At 37.7% G+C, this 17771-nt stretch overlaps 1 protein-coding gene across 3 annotated transcripts in view; it reads left to right on the top strand.

The window, feature by feature from the left end:
- IPO8 (importin 8) overlaps window positions 1-16779 on the top strand; it is a 66509-nt gene extending 49730 nt beyond the window's left edge. For 2 of the 3 annotated variants that reach the window (XM_006069107.4, XM_006069105.4), the window contains 6 exons: window positions 2130-2350; window positions 5246-5451; window positions 8107-8187; window positions 10316-10519; window positions 13604-13720; window positions 14797-16779. In XM_006069107.4, coding sequence (XP_006069169.2) covers window positions 2130-2350; window positions 5246-5451; window positions 8107-8187; window positions 10316-10519; window positions 13604-13720; window positions 14797-14894 — 927 coding nt within the window. In that variant the 3' untranslated portion in view covers window positions 14895-16779. The remainder of the gene's footprint in view (window positions 1-2129; window positions 2351-5245; window positions 5452-8106; window positions 8188-10315; window positions 10520-13603; window positions 13721-14796) is intronic. The other variant, XM_006069106.4, reaches the window with a different exon arrangement.
- The last annotated feature ends 992 nt before the right edge of the window (window positions 16780-17771 follow it).

The raw sequence follows: 17771 nt of genomic DNA, 5'->3' as shown, positions 1-17771 counted from the left end.
GGTTTGATCTCCTTGCTGTCCAAGGGACTCTCAAGAGTCTTCTCCAGCTCCACAGTTTGAAAGCATCAATTCTTCAGCACTCAGCTTTCTTTATGGACCAACTCTCACATCTGTACATGACTACTAGAAAAATATAGCTTTGACTATGTGGGCCTTTGTTGGCAAAGTGATATCTCTAGTTTTTAATACACTGTCTAGGTTTGTCATGGGCTTCCCTCGTGGCTCAGATGGTAAAGCGTCTGCCTGCAATGCGGGAGACCTGGGTTTGATCCCTGGGTTGGGAAGATCCCCTGGAGAAGGAAATGGCAATCCACTCCAGCACTCTTGCCTGGAAAATCCCATGGATGGAGGAGCCTGATAGGCTTTTTTCCCAAGAAGGAAGCGTCTTAATTTCGTGGCTTCAGTCACTGTCCGCAGTGATTTTATAACCCAAGAAAATAAAATCTGTCACTGTTTCCACTTTTTCCCCATCTGTTTGCCAGGAAGTGATGGGACTGCATGCCATGATCTTAGTTTTTTGAATGTTGGGTTTTAAGCCAGCTCTTTTACTCACCTCTTTCACCCTGATCAAGAGGCTCTTTAGTTCTTCTTCACTTTCTAACATTAGAGTGGTATCATCTGCATAGCTGAGGTTGTTGATATTTATCCTGGCAATCTTGATTCTAGCTTGTGAGTCATTCAGCTCAGCATTTTGCTTGATGTAACCCAGATAGCATATTAGAAAGCAGAGATATCACTTTGGCGACAAAGGTCCATATAGTCAAAGCTATGGTTTTTCCAGTAGTCATGTACAGATGTGAGAGTTGGCCCATAAGGAAGACTGAGTGCTAAAGAATTGATGCTTTTGATTTGTGATGCTGGAGAAGACTCTTGAGGGTCCCTTGGAAAGCACAATCAAATCAGTCATTCCTAAAGGAAATCAACCCTGAATATTCAACTGGAAGGACTGATGCTTAAGCTGAAGCTACAATATTTTTGCCACCTGATGCAAAGAGCTGACTCATTGGAAAAGACCCTGATGCTGGGAAACATTGAGAGCAGGAATAAAAGGGGGTGACAGGATGAGATGGTTGGATGGCATTATTAACTCAATGGACATGAGTTCGAGCAAACTCTGGGTGATAGTGAAGGACAGGGAAGCCTTGGGTGTTGCAGTCCATGTAATTGCAAAGAGTCAGACACACCTTAGTGGCTGAACAACAGCAAACCATGTTGTATGTTATATCCCTGTGACTTTTTTAGGAATTTTTTTTCCTCGAGAGAAATTCTGATCACATCATGCTTATTCTCTCTTTTTTTTTTTTTGCACTTGATTCTTAAGCAATGCAGGAGTTAGAGGTGCTCACCCTCTGTGCAGTTAGAAATCTGTGTATAACTTCTAGTTGGCCCTCTGTATACATGATTTCTCCCTATCTGGATTTAATTAACCATGGATAGTGTATGGCACCCCACTCCAGTACTCTCGCCTGGAAAATCCCATGGACAGAGGAGCCTGGTAGGCTGTAGTCCATGGAGTCGCTAAGAGTCAGACATGACTGAGTGACTTCACTTTCACTTTTCACTTTCATGCATTGGAGAAGGAAATGGCAACCCACTCCAATGTTCTTGCCTGGAGAATCCCAGGGACGGCGGAGCCTGGTGGGCTGTCGTCTATGGGGTCACACAGAGTCGGGCACGATTGAAGCGACTTAGCAGCAGTGTAGAACTGTAGTATTAATTGTTGAAAAAATCTGCATTTAAATGGATCCATATAGTTCAAACCCATTTTGTTCAAGGGTCAAGTGTATTTCCAATTTGATTTATCAAAGAAAAACTCCATCCTAGTCATTTTAACTTAAACATGGAAGTGACTGAGTCTATGTTTGGATTATTGCAGTTTTTTGATTGTGTATTCTTGTAGGACAACCTTCATCTAACTGTAATCTTCAGTTAAAAGGAAAGGAGACATTTTGGTACTGCTCTAGGACCTTTTTTGGTCATTAAATCTCTCTGAGTTTAATAATTCTGAAAATGATTTAAACTAGCAAGTTCTACTGTTTTTAAAGAGTATCTTATTTAATGATTATACTTTACCAGCATTCAGCTTTCTGTAAAAGTTACTTGATTTCTCTTTTTCTTTTTTCCTCTAGTGCATTCCACTCTTCGTTCAACTTGTTTTGGAGAGATTAACCCGAGGGGTCAAAACTAGTGAGCTTCGTACTATGTGTCTTCAGGTTGCAATTGCTGCCTTGTACTACAACCCTGATTTGCTGCTACATACTTTAGAACGAATTCAGTTGCCTCACAACCCTGGACCTGTAACTGTACAATTTATAAATCAGTGGATGAATGATACAGATTGTTTTCTTGGGTCTGTGTCTTTTTGATTTTACACTGCATTTCTGTTCTTGGAAAGGTGACTTGTAATATGCATGTATAATAGCATATTGATAAAATTTATAAAAAAAAAAAAAAAACCATTAATTTTCAAAAAAAATTTAAAAAATAGCATATTGAAAGATAGTTTTATATCTTAAGAATTTTTTAGTATATTGTTAACATAATATTTAATTTTTAGAGAATTAAGAATGTGTTTCAGGAGTATAATCTAGTGGAAAAGAACACAGACTCTGAAAATTAGGTTTATTACCCTTCTTCACTTGTTTTTGACTTAATGTGTATCGTTATATGTCTTGGCAACAAGAATTAAGTGTCTACTTGGGTTCCTCGACTTTAAGTGTCTCTGGGTAACAACATTCTAAATGGAGTCATGTTTCTAAGGAAAGTACTAGTCTGGTAAAAATATGAAAACCTCAAGGAAGCCTGTTCTCAAATGTGAAATCAGAGGATTGTTAGCTATAGTCCAGGTCCTATCCTGGTAGGAGAGTTCAGCTTTGTGTGAAGCACTCTCCTAGCTTTCCAACATAGGAAAAGTGAGATCCTAAGTCATAGTTATATACCCACCTCAGGTGACCCCACACATATAAGTGACCCTGTTGTGTTAGAATTTGAGAGACTGCTGATTAATTTAGAAATAACTAGTGTTCTTTTTACATCTTGTAAGATATCATTTAGAAAAATTTACTGAGGGGGAAATAATTCCATCAGGAGTAGTTAGAATATTACCAAGTGGTGGGGAGATGGTGGAGGCCTGAATTAGGATGGTGGAAAAGGAATAGGGAAACATACTTATAAGCTGCTATGTGTATTCTAATTTTTCTACATATAGGAGACTAGAATTTGTCCTGGATTTAGATTTCTTACTAATACTTTGAAAGGAAGAGCATACTTTAGAAAGAAATTGTACTTAGTTATATCTGACAAAGGTTTACAGAGTAGAGATTTAGTCATTCACAGTTATATAGTTGTTGCTTAGTTGCTTGGTCATGTCCAACTCTTCTGCCACCCCATGGACTGTAGCCTGCCAGGCTCCTCTGTCCCTGGATTTTCCAGACAAGAATATTGAAGTGGGTTGCCATTTCCTTCTCCAGGGGATCTTCCTGACCCAGGGATTGAACCCACTTCTCCTGCATTGGCAGGCAGATTCTGTACCATTGAGCCACCAAGGAAGCCCAGTTACACAGTTAGTAGCATCTATAAGCAATTTCCCAAAAATAGAAGGTGTCTCAGCAATTATATAGATTGGGCATGTGTGGATTGTGCTCCCTTGGATTCTTCAGAGCCCCACTCAGTAATCGTCTTTTGTACTGTAATCCATTTGACCCTTGGTGTACACTACTAGGTAGAGCTACATTAATGAGAAAGTCATCAGGTCAAGCACAGCACCTATTATAGTATACTGCTTTCGCATTGGTAACTTGAATCAAGCAATGGAAATAATGAAGAATAACAGAAGCTATATTTGTTTAGGTTTGTTGTATATTGAGGAGCGCATGGTGTATATTGGGGCTTTCTTGGTGGCTCAGACAGTAAAGAATCTTCCTGCAATGTGGGAGACTGGCATTTGACCCCTGGGTCAGGAAGATCCCCTGGAAAAGGGAATGGCTACCCACTCCAATATTCTTGCTCTGGAGAATCCCATGAACAGAGTAGCCTAGTGGGCTACAGTCCATGGGGTCTCAAAGAGTTGGACATGTTTGAATGACTTAACACTTTTCACTTTTTTTGTTGTGTATTTTATTTTGAATTACTGCCAGTAAATTTTTTTATTCATGCCTGTGTGAATGTTACACTAATACAGAAACCTTTTCATTCTTAATATTTTTAGTTTTAAACAATTTAGAAGCATTCATGTAAAAATCTTTGTAATGTATATAGTGTATTTGCTAAATCGCTTCAGTTATGTCTGACTCTGTGCGGCCCTATGGACTGTAGCCTGCTAGGCTCCTCTGTTCATTGGATTCTCCAGGCAAGAATACTGGAAGGGGTTTCCATCCCCTCCTCCAGGTGATCTTCTGAACCCAGGGACTGAACCTGGGTATCTTATGTCTCCTGCATTGGTAGGTGAGTTTTTTACCACTAGCTCCACCATTGGTCAAACTTTTTTTCCTTCAGAATTAAGTTTTCCTTATTTTATAGCACAGAACATTTAATAGATTTACTTGCAGCTACTAAGTTCAGCAGGGCTTTCCAGGTGGTGCAGTGGTAAAGAATCCACCTGCCAATGCAGGAGGCACAGGAGACCTGGGTTCCATCCCAGGGTTGGGAAGATCCTCTGAAGCAGGAAATGGCTACCCACTCCAGTATTCTTGGCTGGAATGTTCCATGGACAGAGAAGCCTGGCAGGCTACAGTCCATGGTTCCTGAAAGAAGAGGGCATGGCTGAGTAACTGAGCATGCCCGCATTAAGTTCAGCATATTCGACGTTGAGATTTTTAGACTAGCTTTTGGCACCTGGGGGATTAGTATACAGTATAGTGTACCTTGTAGACCAGTGCAATGAATCAAAGTCTAAGGGACTTTTATTTTTTCACTGGATAGGAGTTTTATGCTGTCATATACAGGTATTCTTGCTTTAATAAAACTTGTTTTGTCAAGGCCCAGTTGCAGCATTTGTATTAATCATAAATTGGTATTACAGCAAGATTCATCATATCACTTGTAGGCTCCCATAGGTCTTTGATGATGAGAATTGGTTTGCAAAACTTGATTTACATAGGAATTCATATAGTACAAAATGGTTTTACCTCTGTGTAGCTCCAGTGAATGAACCTTAGAGCACAACTTGGATGTTCCTTTTTGTAATTTCTTCAGAAATTTTTCTTATTTCTCATGTGCACACTTTTTTCCCTTTTATGATTTATAGGCATCATGATCGGAAGATGTGTATAATAGGACTGAGTATCCTTTTGGAATTGCAAAATCGACCTCCTGCAGTAGATGCTGTGGTGGGACAGATTGTGCCCTCAATTCTTTTCCTTTTCCTTGGACTAAAGCAGGTCTGTGCTACCAGACAACTGGTAAACCGGGAAGATCACTCAAAAGCAGATAAAGCCAATATAGAAGAAAATGGTAAAGTGTTCTAATTGCAGTGAATGCTAGAACTGATTTTTTTGAGTGTGTTTTCTTTGAGTTTTAGTTTATTTAGAAACATTAAATAGATTTACATTTCTTGGCTTGCTACATGTTTAACAAATATTTTGAGTTTGATTGACTGAATTATAGTAGTCCCTTCTTACCACAATTTTGGTTTTATGATTTCAGTTGTCTAAAAATGTTAAATGGAAAATTCCAGAAATAAACAGTTCATAACTTTATTTATCTATTTCCCGTTGAAGTATAGTTGATCTACAATATTATATTTTTGGTTATACATTTAGGTCTTTAGTTTCAGATGTACAGCATATATAATGATTCACTGTTTTTATAGATTACACTGTTTAAAGTTATTATATTAACATATTCCCTGTGCTGTTCAATATATCCTTGTAGCTTATTTTTTTAAAACTTAATAGTTTGTACCTCTTAATCTCCTACCCTTGGCCCTCCACTTCCCCCTTCCTAATGGTAACTACTAGTTATTTCTCTCTATCTGTGAGTCTGTTTTATATTCGTTTCTTTCATTTTTTATATTCCATATTTAAATGTAACATATAGAACTTGTCTATCTCTGTTTGACTTACTTCATTAAGCATAATATCCTTTAGGTCTATCCCATTTTGTTGCAAATGGCAAGATGTCATTCTTTGTTTATAGCTGAGTACTAATCCACTGTATATCTCACCACATTTTCATTATCCATTCATTTGTTGATGGACATTTGCATTGCTTCCTTATATTGGCTATTGTAAATAACGCTGCTGTGAACATTGGGGGGTGTGTGTAGCTTTTTGAGTTATTTTTTAATATATGTATATATACCCAGGAGTGAAATTGCTAGATCATATTTTTAGTTGTTTGAGAAACTTTTCATAGTTTTCCATAATGGTTGTACGAGTTTATATTCCCACCAACAGTATGCAAGGGTTCCCTTTTCTTTATATCCTTGCCAACATTTGTTATTTGTTGATAGCCATTCTTATTGAGAGGGGTGAGATGATATCTCATTGTGATTTTGAATTGCATTTCTCTAGTGATTAGCCATGTTGAATATCTTTTATGCCTATTCAGGTCTTCTGCTCATTTTTTAATTGGGTCAGTTGGTTTTTTGACATTTGAGTTGTATGAGGTATTTATATATTTTGAGTATTAACCCCTATCATATTATATCATTTCTTGCACTTATTAGTTGTCTTTTCATTTTATTAATGATTTTCTTTGATGCCCCAAAACTTTTAAGTTTAATTAGGTTCCATTTGTTTTTGTTTTTATGTTCTTTGCTTTAGGAGACAGAACACCCAAAATATTTCTGCAATTTATATCAAAGAGTGTTCTATTTTTCTGCTAGTAGTTTTATGGTTTCTGGTTATACATTTAGGTCTTTAATCCATTTTGAGTTTATTTTTATCTATGATGTGAGAAAATGTTCTAGTTTCATTCTTTTACATGTAGCTGTCCAGTTTTTCCAATATGCTTATTATTGAAGAAACTGATATTTTCCATTGTATATTCTTGCTTCTTTTGTGGTAGGTGAATCAACTCCAAATGTAGAAGTTTATTTCTGGGCTTTTAATTGTTTCCCGTTGATCTATGTGTCTGTTTTTGTGCCATTACCATACTGTTTTGATTACTGTAGCTTTATAGGATAGTCTGAAATTAAAGCACATGATATCTCCAACCCTGTTCTTTTTCATCAAGATTGCTTTGACAGTTCAGGGTTTTTTGTGGTTCCATATAAATTTTAGGACGATTTGTTCTAATTCTGTGGAGGGTGTCATGGGTATTTTGATAGACATTAAATCTATAGATTGCTTTGGTAGTATGGATAGTTTAACAATATTAACTCTTCCAATCCATAAACACAGGATATCTTTCCATTTTTTGGTATTTTCTTCCATTCCTTCTTCAGTGTTTTATAATTTGTAGAGTATAGGTCTTTTCACTTCCCTCAGTAAAGTTCATAAGTATTTCATTTTCTTCAATACGATTTTAAATAGATTTGTTTTCTTGATTTCTCTTTCTGCAACTTTACTGAATTCATTTATTAGTTCTAAAAGCTTTTTGGTGGAGACTTTATGCTTTTCTATATATAGTATTATGGCATATGAAAATAGTGACAGTTTTACTTCCCTTCCAATTTGGATTCCTTTATTTCTTATTTCTTGTCTGATTGCATGGCTCACCTCCCAATAGTATGTTAAATAGAAGTGGCAAGAGTGGGCATCCTTACCTTGTTCCTGAATTTAGAGGAAAATCTTGTAGCTTTCACTGTAGCATATGATGTTAGCTGTGGGTTGGCCATAAACAGCCTTTATTATGTTGAGATATGTTATCTCTATACCTACTTCGATGAGAATTTTTGTCATGAATGGATGTTGAATTTTGTCAAGTGCTTTTTGGTAGGTATTATGATCATCATGTGATTTTATTCTTTTTTTGTGTGGTGTATCACATTGATTGGTGGATATTGAGTCATCTTTGCATGCCTGGAATAAATCTTACTGGATTGTTGTGTATGATCCTTTTTATAAGTTGTTGAATTTGGTTTGCTGATAATTCTGTTGAGGAGTTTTGCATTGATATTCATCAGAAATATTAGCCTATAATTCTTTCTCTTTTTTTTGGTAGTGTCTTTGCTTTTGGTGGCACCGTGGAATGAGTTTGGGCGTGTTCCCCCCTCTTCGGCTTTTTGGAATAGTTTGAGGACAGGTATTAGCTTTTCTTTATACATTTGGAAGAGTTTTCATGTTAAGCCATCCAGTCATGGACTTCTTTTTGCTGGGAGTTTTTTGATTATGAATTCAATTTACTAGAGTGATCTCTTTATTTAGATTGTCTATTTCTTCCTTATTCAATTTTGGAAGGTTGTGTATCTCTAGAAATGTTTCCATTCCTTCTTGGTTGTTCAGTTTGTTGGCTTGTAACTATTTGTAGCATTCACTTATGATTTTTTTGGTATCTCTGTGATATCAGTTGCAATTTCTTTTATTTCTTGTTTTATTTATTTGAGCCCTCTCTTTTTTCCCCCCACTAAAGGCTTATACATTTTGCTTATTTTTCAAAAACAGTTCTTGATCTTTTCTACTATTTTTTTTTTGGGTCTATTTTATTTCCCCTCTAAACTTTATTATTTCTTTCTTCTGACTTTAGGCTTTGTTTGTTCTTTTTTTATTCTTTTAGATGGTAGGTTAGGCTGTTTATTTGATATTTTTCTTGTTTCTTGAGGTAAACCTAAATTTTGCAGTGTTTGTAAATTTGGAAAGTTGTGTTTTTGTTTTCATTTGTCTCAAGGTATTTTCTGATTTCTTTTATGATTTTTTCATTCATCCATTGGTGTTTTAGTAGCATGTTGTTTAGTCTTCATGTGTTTATGTTTTTCATTTTTCTACCTGTGATTGATTTCTAGTTTCATAGTGTGGTCTGAAAAAATGCTTAATATAATTCCTATCCCTTTACATTTGGTGAGACTTATTTTGTGGCCTAGCATGTGTTCTGTCCTGGAGAACGTTCCACGTGCACTTGGAAAAAATGTGTATTCTGCCATTTTGGGGATCTAATGTCCTGTAGATATCTGTTAAGTTCAAGTGGTCTGATGTTCATTTAGACACATTAGAAAAACCGCCAAACTCCATTTCCATCTGTGTGTGTCTTTAACCCTGAAATTAGTTTCTTCAAGCAATCAGAATTCTTTTTTTCCAGTATATTGCACTCTTTCTAATTTCTTACTTTGGTCTCTCTTGGCTTATAATTATTAAGACTTGAGGGAAGATTTTTTAGTAATATCCCAGACTTTCTTATTGAATTGCCTACTTAAGTGTATGACCATTAACCAACAAAGGTATCTCTTGTTGTCTTATTATTATCCTTTGTATATAGTTTTTTATTTTTTTTGTATGTGGTAAAAACTATGGTTTCTTGCCTTATCCCTAAAATTATTTTGCAGCTTAATACACGTGCTTCAGTATGGTATGTTTTATAGAACTAGATTTAGATTAATAATGCCTGGTTTAAGTTTACTCCAGGTTTTTCCTCTTAGATTGATTTTTGCCCTGCATTTAGTATCTTCCAGTTATTTACAGTACTGGTCTGTCTGGAACAGACTGGCCCTGAAAATAGAAACTCAATCTATGGAGATACACAGTTCAGCTGTCAACTTTTTAACCCATGTGTAGCTAATTATTTTTCTTTAATATTTCTAAACTTTTCTGTTTCTGTTAGCTGAAATGACCTCTTCATTTGAGCATTTCCAAGCAATTGGTAATTATTAATAGCTTAGTTGGAGAAGGAAATGGCAACCCACTCCAGTGTTCTTGCCTGGAGAATCCCATGGATGGAGAAGCCTGGTGGGCTGCAGTCCATGGGGTCGCACAGAGTCGGACACGACTGAAGCGACTTAGCAGCAGCAGCAGCAGCAGCAGTAATATCTTAGTTAATTGTTAAGAGACTCACATTCTCAATGGGAGGTCATTGTTGTTTAAAACACATGCACTGAGTACACAATCATTTTATGTCTTTTTTTTTACAAAAAGGTTAATTTGGGAATCTGTGGCTAAATAGTATTTTTATATTAATGGATATGAAGCAGCCATAGTAAAACAGTAATAACAGTTCATCTAGATCACAGATTTAGAGATAGTTAGAAATTGTTTTAAATGAGGAAGATAAAGTCATTTTCAATTTAGCAAGCTATAGTAAAGGTAAGGTTTATTTTATTAATTTTATATAAAATTATTTGATAGTTTTTCCATTTCTAGAATGTCACTTTATAATTTTTGTTTTCATTTGGATTTATCTTTTGTCCTTATGTGATTTGATTCCTTTTGAAATGGATTCACAGAAGAGATTTCAAGTGATGAAGAGGAGACTAATGTAACTGCTCAAGCAATGCAGTCAAATAATGGAAGAGGTGAAGATGAAGAGGAAGATGATGATGACTGGGATGAAGAAGTGTTGGAAGAAACTGCTCTTGAGGGATTCAGTACTCCGCTGGACCTTGACAATAGTGTGGATGAATATCAATTTTTTACACAAGCTTTGCTGAGTATGTTGTTACTCCCTGAATCATCAAATATGGTTTTCATTTCCATCTTTTAGAAGTTGTTTGGGGGTCTACCCCAAATTGGTTTAGGATTCCCTGTAAAAATTGTATTTATTTTTAATTATAGAAATCCCCAAACATACATAAAATGAGAGCAGATAGCATAATGTCAGGGTAAGATTGCAGGATATCCTCATAAAAGTAATTTAAGGCAAGAGTATCTGTATATATTGTTCATCCTCTAGGTATAAACAAAGATTTTTACAGAATGAAGTATCTCACATATTTTGCTTAAAAATTGTGGCCATAAACTTATCAGCAATTCACAATCCCCATGGGAAGGAATGGGGTCCATAAGAGAGTATATTTTTAACTATATAAGCAATATACCAATTTTTTACAGCAAAGGATACTAGAAATACAGTTAAAGTACTCATAAAAGATTGGAAGAAAATACTGTCATGTAAGATCCACAGATTACAGAAACCTTCTATAAATAACCTCGTATAAGAATGAGATACATAAATAGAAAGCTTATAGAATTAAAAATAAGTAATAAACCAATGAGAATATTTGGAAAATTATTATAAACAAGGTATAATGAAAAGAAATCCCACTATATGGGTTGCTTGATAGTTACATTGTATTTCTATGGCAGTATCATAATTTAGCTTATTTCCACTGATGGACATACAGGATATTTCCAGTTTTTTGTTTCTTTGCTGTTATAAAGAATATTAAATTGAACATCCTTGTTCAATTTGAACACCAACCCTAAAATATTGTTGTTAATACTAACAAGGTTCAGTTCAGTTCAGTCGCTCAGTCGTGTCCAATTCTTTGCGACCCCATGAATTGCAGCACGCCAGGCCTCCCTGTCCATCACCCACTCCCGGAGTTCACTCAGACTCAGGTCCATCTAGTCAGTGATGCCATCCAGCCATCTCATCCTCTGTCATCCCCTTCTCCTCCTGCCCCCAATCCTTCCCAGCATCAGAGTTTTTCCAGTGAGTCAAATCTTCGCATGAGGTGGCCAAAGTACTAGAGTTTCAGCTTTAGCATCATTCCTTCCAAAGAAATCCCAGGGCTGATCTCCTTCAGAATGGACTGGTTGGATGTCCTTGCAGTCCAAGGGATGCTCAAGAGTCTTCTCCAACACCACAGTTCAAAAGCATCAATTCTTCGGTGCTCAGCCTTCTTCACAGTCCAACTCTCACGTCCATACATGACCACAGGAAAAACCATAGCCTTGACTAGACAGACCTTTGTTGGCAAAGTAATGTCTCTGCTTTTGAATATACTATCTAGGTTGGTCATAACTTTCCTTCCAAGGAGTAAGCGTCTTTTAATTTCATGGCTGCAGTCACCATCTGCAGTGATTTTGGAGCCCCCAAAAATAAAGTCTGACACTGTATCCACTGTTTCCCCATCTATTTCCCATGAAGTGATGGGACCGGATGCCATGATCTTCGTTTTCTGAATGTTGAGCTTTAAGCCAACTTTTTCACTCTTCACTTTCACCTTCATCAACAGGCTTTTGAGTTCCCCTTCACTTTCTGCCATAAGGGTGGTGTCATCTGCATATCTGAGGTTATTGATATTTCTCCCGGTAATCTTGGTACTAACAAGGTAGTGGTAGCCTAATATACTGGCAGTATGTAGTATGCCAATATATTGTTTATTACAAATACCATTAATGAGTCACCTCTATGTTTTATTGAAATTTAGCAGGAACAAGAGGTTGAGAGTCCAGGGAATGATATTCCAAAACATGAGGAAGATAAAGAGCATAAATGTGGAAATTGGAATGCAGAGGGTGTTCTCTAAGGCAGTTGCTACTGGACCTGGGTGTCCATTATGAGCAACAAAGAAGCTCTTTGGTCTTGGGTGGGATCTCAGGATATGTATTTTGAAAATGCTCCTCAAGAGACAGGCAACCAGCTTTGGCTCAGTCAGCACATAGAGACCACTGCTTAAGTCTCTGTGAAGTGGTAAAATTGTACCAAATTGTACCAGCCTTGGATTCTGGACTGAGGTTGTCTTTATCGCATTGCCGATTAGAGTGTTGTTGAATGTTTTTGTATAAAGAAGTGATCTTGGGGATGTGGTGGTTTCTTTCAGGGCTATTATCTATTGATAAGGTCCAAAAACAACTGAAGTGGACTAGACTTGGGAACCAAGTGTTAGGAAATTGCTTTATGTAAGTAGGGCCCTCGAGAGAAAGGATGGCATTTGATGAAAAAAGCATATAGGTAAAAACCATCAAGAAAGCAGCACAGAATTGGATGTGGAGAGGGTATCACAGTGGTTGACTAGGAGACTAAAAGAACTAGTGATGGAAATGGGGAGATCCAAGGAGAGTTTGAGAGGTAAAATGTTAAATTTGGTTATAGTTGTGCTGAGTTTCAGGTGACCTATCCAATGTAAAAGTCCAGGAAGTTTAGTGAACAGTTTTGCCTAAAGGTACAAATTTGAGGTTTTGGTGTAGATGCAGGTAGCATGTGGCATGTGCCGGCAGCATGAGAATTCCTGAGGAAAATGATAACAAGTGAGTAAAGTGTTTCCCATGATCTGGATTTTATGGAGCTTTCATAGTTAGTGAAACCCCAAGAAGAGGAGGAGATGGCAAAGGAGGCAGAGAACTAGGCAAAGGAGAGATTTGTGGTGTTTCAGCCCTTCCACAAGGGGCTTCCCTTGTGGCTCAGCTGGTAAAGAATCCACCTGCAATGCAAAGACCTGGGTTCAATCCTTGGGTTGGGAACATCCCCTGGAGAAGGGAAAGGCTACCCACACCAGTATTCTGGCCTGGAGAATTATATATATAGTCCATGGGGTCGCAAAGAGTTGGGCACGACTGGCCGACTTTCACTTCACTTCAACCTTCCCTTGTAGCCCCACAGCCCCACATAGGTTGAGTACTAAAGTGAGTACTCAGGAGTCATCCTTTGTTGGAATAAGTTTTATCACCTATTGTCTGTTATCATTTTATTGTAATTTGGTTATATCATTAGTTATTATCTGAAATAATAATTGTCACTGGACTCCCTTATCATTCCTTCTTGCCTCAAACACCCCGCATTACAACAGCTGTGCAGAATCGGGATGCTGCGTGGTATCAACTGCTGATGGCACCGCTCAGTGAGGATCAGAGGAGGGCGCTGCAGGAGGTGTACACATTGGCCGAGCACCGGAGGACAGTGGCAGGTCAGCAGCATGATTTTCTGATCAGAGCGCATGTGTCGGTAGTCAGCTTTTATTTTTACCAGCCTGGTGGCACCTAAATACTGTTCTAAAATTTGTTTTTAGAGGCCAACCTTTCAAGATAATAAGAAATTATCATTATTTTATGATCTTTTTAATCACTTACGATAGTTTTGCAAAACACCCTGTGTTAACATGTGTCTTCAGTAGTGTTCTTATTCACACCTTTATCCTATTTTGGAGCCAAAGGTAAGACATAAAGTTGGGATGAATCTTGCTGAAGGAGAGTTAACCAGCTGGGTCACCCACCTAACCATCTAAACAGTGAACCAGAGGCATTTTATGAGTTCTTATAAGGACCTTATATTTCTAGAAATGAAATACTCTCCATTTCTTTTTGTTGGGCTTTATGTAGAAGTTGGTGATTCTTGTTGATTTTCAGTTTTTGAGCTAGAGAAATTATTTTATGCAGACATTATTATGGTCACTTCTGGAAAATTAATGGAAGATTTTGTAATTACAGAAGTATTTTAGTGGAAGACATTATGGAATAGGAATCTAGAGTTTAGAACTCAGGTTCTTCTGCATGGACTTTAGACTTCAGTCCTGCCTAGATTCTGTATCGCCTCTCCTAATGGGAGAAGTGAGTGTGCCCTTTTAGGAGTAGACACTCTGGCTTTGAGCCTTGTTTTTATCTTGCTCAGTTTTAGCAAACAGTTTTTCCAAAATAGAGATGGTAATTCCAGTCATTCCTCAGTATCTTCAGAGGGGATTAGTTCCTGGGCTCCCCTCAAATACCAAAATCCTAGGATGCTCAAGTTCCTTGTTAAAATGGTGTGGTGCAGTGGGCCCTCTATATCCTATGTGTATGTGGGTTACACATCCCCAGACACCTGGACGATGGTACTTACTGACATGGGTTTGTTAAAGGCTAGTGTTCAATTGGGCAGAATAATTAATACCACGATTCACATTCCTTCACAGTGCTAACTCTAAAGAATCTGGCTCCTTTGAGGATATTTCCAACTTTGTCACCTTAGATACTTTTCTCTTTTCCCTGCTTTCTCTTCAAATTCTAGAGGCAAAGAAGAAGATTGAACAACAGGGAGGCTTCACCTTTGAAAACAAAGGAGTCCTCTCTGCATTTAATTTTGGGACTCTGCCCACCAACAACTGAAAGAAGGAACATCAACTGACCAAACATCATTGTTACATTGAACGTCAGCTGGAAGGAGAGGGTCAGCAGAGCTGGGAGGGGCTGCTGTTCGCACCACCTGCTGTGCCAGTTACACTTGGCGTCTGGCAGCACCTTTCTCTGCCCCTGTGTCCCCTTTGATCTTTCTCACCCTGAAGTATATATTTTAAGCAGCTACTGTAATGTATGAAATTAAAGAAAAACAAAATCATAGGACTGAAAAGGACAAAGCATATGTTCCAAAGGATGAATGACCAAGGTGGATTTAGAGGATTGGATGGAATTGCACGTCTCAGGTTTTGCCATGCAGAATCAATGGATTTATGCGAATAACAGTGCCTTCTGTTGTACATGAATTATCTGAAAAAAAATTTTTTTGGAGTGTGTTGCAATTTTTTTTAAAGCATAAAACATATTTCTAGATAAATGTAAACCTTGGCTATATGTTGATTTATTCTGTATTTTACTATGTGAATTTCCTGTTAGACAGTTAGCTATGAGTCACTCTGGTTTCAAAATCATCACTGCTCCCCTTGATCCCCCTGCTGCTGGGGGCTTTCTTCAGGGGTTGTACAATATGCACTGGCTCTGGTTTTTCATAATGTGTTTTTTCCTAAGGATGTGGCTTTCCTAAGAAGTGTCTTATTCTCTCTTCTGTCATATTTTTCAGCCCTTAAAGGGGTAGTATTTCTTTTGAATCAATCTGTATGAGTATTGATTTCATTCATAACCTGGTAAGTTCAGGACTCAAAAATTTCTTGGCAGCAAGTGGCAGGGACTCCTTAGTCACTGGAATTAACAATAAGTCCGAGTGTTTTCTGAATCATGTACTTAATTATGCAGTTAATTGATAATTATGCTCAAGCACATTGAACTTCTAAGAGAAAGGTGCTGCATAAGCATGCTGTCTTTCTGGATGGGGGCTTGCATTGTCAATAACTTATCATTCCAGCTGTGTTGGACCTGGGTCCAGAACATTTTGTAACAATATTTTTTATCTAGGAAAAAGACCCAAGTAAATCTAACTGCTTGCTTTCTCACACATCTGACTTTTCTCCTATCTAATCTGAACTGAATCTGTTTTTATTTTAGCTCAGTTTGGCTTCTATTTTTCAGGGGTTGGGATATTGGTCACTGCACTCTTACATTGTAATGATGCAAGATAGCCCATGAGAAATATTACAGATAGAGGTTACAGCTGTTTTTCTGAACTGATTCAGTGCCAGAACATGGGTCATAGTGTTTTCATTCTGTAAAGTGAAAATGGATTTTCAGAACTTAATATATTTCTGGATATGATACAGTTGTCCTTTTTTATGAACTGTTTGCCGCTTATATTTTCCATCAGTGACTGGAGGAATTTCCTCCAGGTGCTTTCTAGATTACCATCCCTTGTTAATATGAACTGTTTTTAGAATTTTAGGTTATTTAAGTAGATTTTACAGAAGTAGCCCAAGAAGCCATGAGTTTCAGTTAAATGATCCCCTGCTTTCCTCTGCCCCACTCTTCCCAAGGCACTGATAGTGTGCCAACTGGGAGTTAGAAGAGAAAGATGGCATTGGGGGAAATTGTTAACATCTTAAGCTTTGAAACTCTTTTTATTCTCCTTATGTCCCAAATGGTTTAATTTGAACATAATATGCCTTCACACTGGATTGTAAGAGGCATGTGATTTTATTTTTGTGCTGTATTGTCTCCTGCAGTATTAAAGGGAAAGAAGTGTTAATGTGTATCATCCTATCTTGTTTTGAAGCCAGGGTAGTTGTACAGTTTTGTTACCAGCAGTGCTAACCTGAATGTGATCTGATAACCTTGGAAATGCAGGAACTCATATGAATGTATAATAAAATGCGGCTGATTCCCAGGATCCTGAACTCCTCTGTGTGAAATATTTTCTGAAACACCCGTCGGGATGTTTTCCTGACTCCTGGGGACCTGAAGCAAGGTGGGCATAGGTTGGGCTCATCAGAAACAGCTAAAGAGTGGGGAGTGTTTGGGGACAAGAGCCCATCTTATAAACCAAGGTGTCCAAATGAGAACTGCAGATGCTCTGAAAAAGCAAGATCATTCAACCACATCAGGACCCTGAAGAAAAGGAAAAGATGCCTGTGGTGGAGCCATTTTCTGATGTGTATGTGCGTGCTTAGTCATGTCTGACTCTTTGCAACCCCATGGACTGTCACCCAGGTTCCTCTGTCCATGGGATTTTTCAGGCAACAATACTGGAGTGAGTTACCACTTCCTCCTATAGGGGATCTTTCTGACTCAGGGATCAAACCCAAGTCTCTTGTGTCTCCTGCATTGGTAGGTGGATATTTTGCCACTGTGCCACCTGGGAAGCCCCAGTTTTTTGATGGGTGGCCATCAAATTAGGAGCAGTTGAAACTGAGTGAAATGGTAAGTGCTGGCCTTTTGATTCTCAAATATTTACCTAGAATGACAGTAAGCTTCTCTTCCCTACCTCTGATTTATGTTAAGACTGCACTGAACCAGTACATTGTTCATCTGTGAAAATTACAAAGAAAGAAAATAAATTAGGTTATTTGTTTAATATAGTGAATTACAGTCCAGTTTTCTGTTCAGCAGTGGAGGTTGAAAATTGCAATACATTTATGGAGGAAATCAAAGGAAATTTCTCCATGTGATCAGAGCCTGCCAGTTTTGTATGTGTGTGTGCATGCGTGTGCACATGTTTCATCTGTAAAAAAAAAAAAAAAAAATCAGATAAGCCTTAAATGGAAATCCATCCTGCTCCTGTTTCACTCTCTCCGCTAAGATTAGTGTACAAGTGGGTTGGAAACATCTCAGGCAGTCCATTAGTGACTAAGACCACAAAGTCAGTGAATGAAAGGTTGGGCT

Source organism: Bubalus bubalis, chromosome 4 (genome assembly GCF_019923935.1).
Source record: "Bubalus bubalis isolate 160015118507 breed Murrah chromosome 4, NDDB_SH_1, whole genome shotgun sequence".
Taxonomy (NCBI): domain Eukaryota; kingdom Metazoa; phylum Chordata; class Mammalia; order Artiodactyla; family Bovidae; genus Bubalus; species Bubalus bubalis.
This window is presented reverse-complemented; position numbering and strand designations above follow the sequence as displayed.